The sequence below is a fragment of the Coffea arabica genome, chromosome 9e (assembly GCF_036785885.1).
Source record: "Coffea arabica cultivar ET-39 chromosome 9e, Coffea Arabica ET-39 HiFi, whole genome shotgun sequence".
Classification (NCBI taxonomy): domain Eukaryota; kingdom Viridiplantae; phylum Streptophyta; class Magnoliopsida; order Gentianales; family Rubiaceae; genus Coffea; species Coffea arabica.
The window spans coordinates 38,028,078-38,032,512 of record NC_092327.1 but is presented as its reverse complement, the minus strand read 5'-3'; the positions used below and the strand labels follow the sequence as shown (position 1 = coordinate 38,032,512).

Sequence of the window (4,435 nt, the reverse complement as noted above, 5' to 3'; positions counted from 1 at the left end):
AAAAAGCCCCCTTCAAGCTTTATTTAGTTTGCGGGCGGATTCTACAGTTGTACCGTTATGGGAGGGAGATGGGAAAAAAAAGTGTACATTTCCGCTGTCTTAATTAAATTTTTTTTGGCCAGATTCATGCAATTCCAAGACTTCAACGCAAAGCTGGTAATGAATAATGCCGATTATGATACAGATTACAGAAGGACGGTAAATTGGTAAGTGGACCTGGGCTAGAAGCGGACGAATAATTTTAAAAACACCAAAGAAGGTTAGTAATAAATGGCAGCAAAAGTAACTCAAGATGGATAGATGCTGATGCAGAATTCTCCTTCTCTATTTTGTCTCTTATTGCTTTGGACCTTTTAGATTTGGGCAAAAAAATTTAAAAAAAAACCCTTGTGATAAACCAAATATACAGAAAAACTCCTCGTGATTTTAAAACGTACAAAACAATATCTCATACTTTGAACTAAATTGTAAAGGTGACGAAATCCATTAACATTAACGGAAATGACTTATTGGAACCTAAAAATAAATTTTTTATACCTAATTTTTAACAAATATACCCGTTTTACCCCTTAGCCCCCAATTCTCTATCTCTTTAGAGAATGAAACAAATGATTTTGTTGAACTACCTTTTGCTTGGTTATATCAGGACATTTTTGTCATTTCATCTGTTCCCGTTAATTTTAACGGATTCTGTCACCTTTACAATTTAGTTCAAAAGTATGAGGTGTCGTATTGCATGTTTTGAAATTCGGGGGATTTTTTTGTATATTAAATTTACCACAGGAGATTTTTTTGTTTTTTACCTTTTAGATTTTCCATCGGCATTTATCTTTTAAAAATTTTTCTTACCCATTTTGAAGTCATCGCAAAAATTCCATCCAATAGCTCTCAAACAAGGCAATACATGGAAAAAAAAAAAGCTTAAATTGATAAAATCATTGGTATTATTCAGAAACAAATTAAAATAATAAATTTTTTTTTTTTGCCAAATTTTGGAAGTGTGCAACGTTTTGGAGTGGCTGCCTCTTAGTAATGGTACGGCAGAATTAGAAATGCTGCCCTATTTATCCAAGTCGTTTCCCAACAGCCACCTTTTGTACCCCTTGCCTTCCTTATATCTTCAGACAAGTTGATTTGTATTGCCTTTTCTTTCACAAAGTTTTTACAGCAAAAATCATCTTATCATTTCGAAACATCAACAATGGCATCCTCTCTTCCTCTCCTTTACACCACAGCTTCCTCTTCAGTAAATGATGAAGAATTCAACTCCTTCCATTCCATCGACCGCAAGTTGTTCATTCGCTTGATGACTAACCTGGGTCGAGACCCATCCGAGTCCGTGCAACTCATGGCGTTTTGGCTATGGCTAGAACAAGAAGTCGCGGACAACTTGACCTTGGTGAACCAAATGTTGTCCTTGCCAGCAACTCTAATGAACGAATTAGCAGATGAAAGCGTGATGTGTCTCAAATGTGTGGAAAGTGATTCTTTCCCTTTTGGAGAAAAAGACCCACATGAACTCGTGTTGCTCCCTAGTTTTGTGGAGAGAAACATCAGCTTTCAATACTTCTACGAGAATCGAATTGGGGTTCTTCGTGGGGTGTCGAAAATGATCGGGGAAGTTTGTTCCAGGGCATTTCACGACTTGCTCGACAAAAACACCCGTGGAACCGGGTTTTTTGTCCCCGCGGTCCTAAAAGGATCTAGAGAAACCTCTTCATCTTTTGGTGAAGTTGGGACAATCTCGCGAAGCCATGGTGGTGTAAACCCCAACACCCCATTGGTGGAGAAAGTTGGCGAAACTTCTTCGTCTTTTGGTCAAGTTGGAACGATGTTCTCGCGAAGCCATGGTGGTGCTAGAAACCCCAATCTGCCATCGGTGGAGAAAGTTGGCCAAAGTTCATCATTTTTTCCTGTTGGAAATAGTTCAAATTTTATGGGGAGCGGGGTGACGGCGAGTGTGGTTCAAACCCCACCTGTTAATGCTACTGCTGTTGCTGTTTATCCATACTGGTTTCCTTTATATAATCGTATGCGGCCTATCGGATCTGTACAGTCAACAGAAGATCAGATTATGGAAAATGAACTGTGTCACAGGTTGAACACTGGCCTGAATGCTTTGGTGGAGGCGAATGATGAAGTCTCCCCTGATGAGAGGACAATTTTCTTAACTTTCTCCAAGGGTTACCCCATATCAGAAACTGAAGTTAGGGAGTTCTTCACTAGGTATCTCTTACATCTGTTATTACTTCCATTTTCTCTCTCCTACTTTTATTTGATTTTTGCACCATTCAATTTGTCTTTTGTTGCATTTGATTACATGTTTTGGGGGCATTATCATTGACTAATTTGCCCGCAAAAAATTTTGAGATTGAAAAATTTTTTGTTGCATTGCATTGTGCAACCGTGTTCAATTAGTTTTTGCTGGACAGGATCGTGTGTGCAGTATTATTGACAATTTCTCTAGAAAAAATATTGATTAATTTGTTAATTGATGTTTGGTACTTGAGAATAAAACTTAATTGACTCCTTCCTTATGATATTTTTGTATTCAACTCCCTACAAGCCCGATATTCCATAACCACTAAAAGGTGATATCACATATCAAAGATAAACATTTAACTTTTATTTAAATATTTTAGCATGCATATAGTTTTATATGTGTGTGTGTGTGTCAAAGATCTTTTCCTTTGTCAAATGTTTCATTTGTTGACAGGAAATTTGGAGATTTCATCGAAGCCATTCAGATGCAAGAAGTTCCACCAAATGAGCAAATATTGTACGGCCGAATTGTTGCAAGGTCAGCCTCAGCCCTTGATGCGGTGGTGGAAGGCGGAATAGCCAAGTACACCATCAATGGGAAGCATGTCTGGGCTAGGAAGTATGTAAGGAAGCAGAAGTCCCCTCCAAGAAATGTTGCATTACCTAGATGATTAATCAATCCAAACTGCAATTACAGTTGTGTTACTGTTGTAATAAGGGATTTGTATATTTCTGTTGTTGTTGTTGTTTTTGAAGTTTGTTCATTTATGTTGTGGATGTTTGTTTCGTCTATCGGTTTTAGTTTTTGGAACCTTTTAAGGGTTGAAATATCGTTGGATTTAAGACTGCATGCTACAGTAGTCGGTGGACTTTAGTGATGTGGATAAACGTGAATTATCTTGTCTGGCATCCTAGTTGCTCCAAATCTTTTACAAATTTATTCAAGTTTAAGAGTTTTTGGAACCCTAAATCTTGGTATAGATTTGACATTTGCCCTTCATTTTGAAACCAAAAGTGGTTTTTCATTTACTCTTTAAGTGACTCGACTCTCTAGCTTTTATGTTGCATGAATAGAGAGTATTCATTTATGTCAAATATAAACCACGTCAGTAATAAATTATAAAGGTTAATACCTTTTATCTTATCTCCATCTGATGTAAAAGTAACATTCTTGAGAACACAAGCATTGTATATAGTATTTCAATGAAGGATTTTTTTTTCTTTCTTGATTACATAGAGCCTGGAGGCCATAGTGATAGCACTGGTCTATGTCTTGAAATTTCTACTCCCTAGCTACTGTTTCACATCATTCAATGAAGAGTTGAGTTAAGAAGTACCACAGTGGCACGTAAGTTGACTGAATTAGCTATGGTTGTCGCACTTTTAGACTAATTATGGTAAAATAAGGAAGTGCAACTATTTCCATATGTCATTAACATATTGTTTTTCTTTGTTTTTAGGCATCATTAACATCTTTACCTATCAAATGAATCAGAAAATTAGTGAACATATTTTAGTGTACATAATTTATCCATAATTTATCATTCAAAAGTATACATTCAAATTAGTTTTCCTGTACATTTAGCATTGTTTTAACTTAGTTTCCTTTTTTAAAAAATTTACACTGGTTTCCATTGAACACAATATAAGTAAAGAAGACTAAATACTTTTACCAAATTTGCTGTTGCTGTAATAGATCCATGATAAAGGACATTTCCAAATTTTCTGTAGCTATATTGGTCAAAAACATGAGTAAATTGAATTAGTGTTCCTACATGTATTTGTGGCTACGATTTCAAATTTCATGTACATTCAAAAAAGTAATAGTGAATCAATACAATTTTCTTCCCTTCATTCAAAATTTCTGTTCTTGATGAATAACTCCAATATTTCAAGATATATGTACAAACAACATGCTCAGCACATTTAGAAAAAATTTAATTGTCAATACATGTCACTATATAGATTATGCGAGCACGAATGCACCTACATGGGAGGAAACAATCCTTTCCGTCGTTAAACTATTTGCTTTATATGATTTTGACCCCTCAATTATAAATTCTCTCAAAGAAACCCTTGAACAAAAAAAGTGCCAAGTTTAAAGATTTCTGTCAATTTACTTGTTAGTGGTGATGGAATGATGGGGCAAAATTTACTGCACAAAAAAAAAGGC

At 35.7% G+C, this 4,435-nt stretch overlaps 1 protein-coding gene across 1 annotated transcript; it reads left to right on the top strand.

The window, feature by feature from the left end:
* The first annotated feature begins 1,201 nt into the window (after positions 1–1,201).
* On the top strand, positions 1,202–2,933 carry LOC140014716 (uncharacterized). Its single transcript, XM_072065817.1, has 2 exons — positions 1,202–2,226; positions 2,717–2,933. The coding sequence occupies exons 1-2, from the start codon at positions 1,202–1,204 to the stop codon at positions 2,931–2,933; spliced, it is 1,242 nt and encodes a 413-aa protein (XP_071921918.1).
* Positions 2,934–4,435: the final 1,502 nt, after the last annotated feature.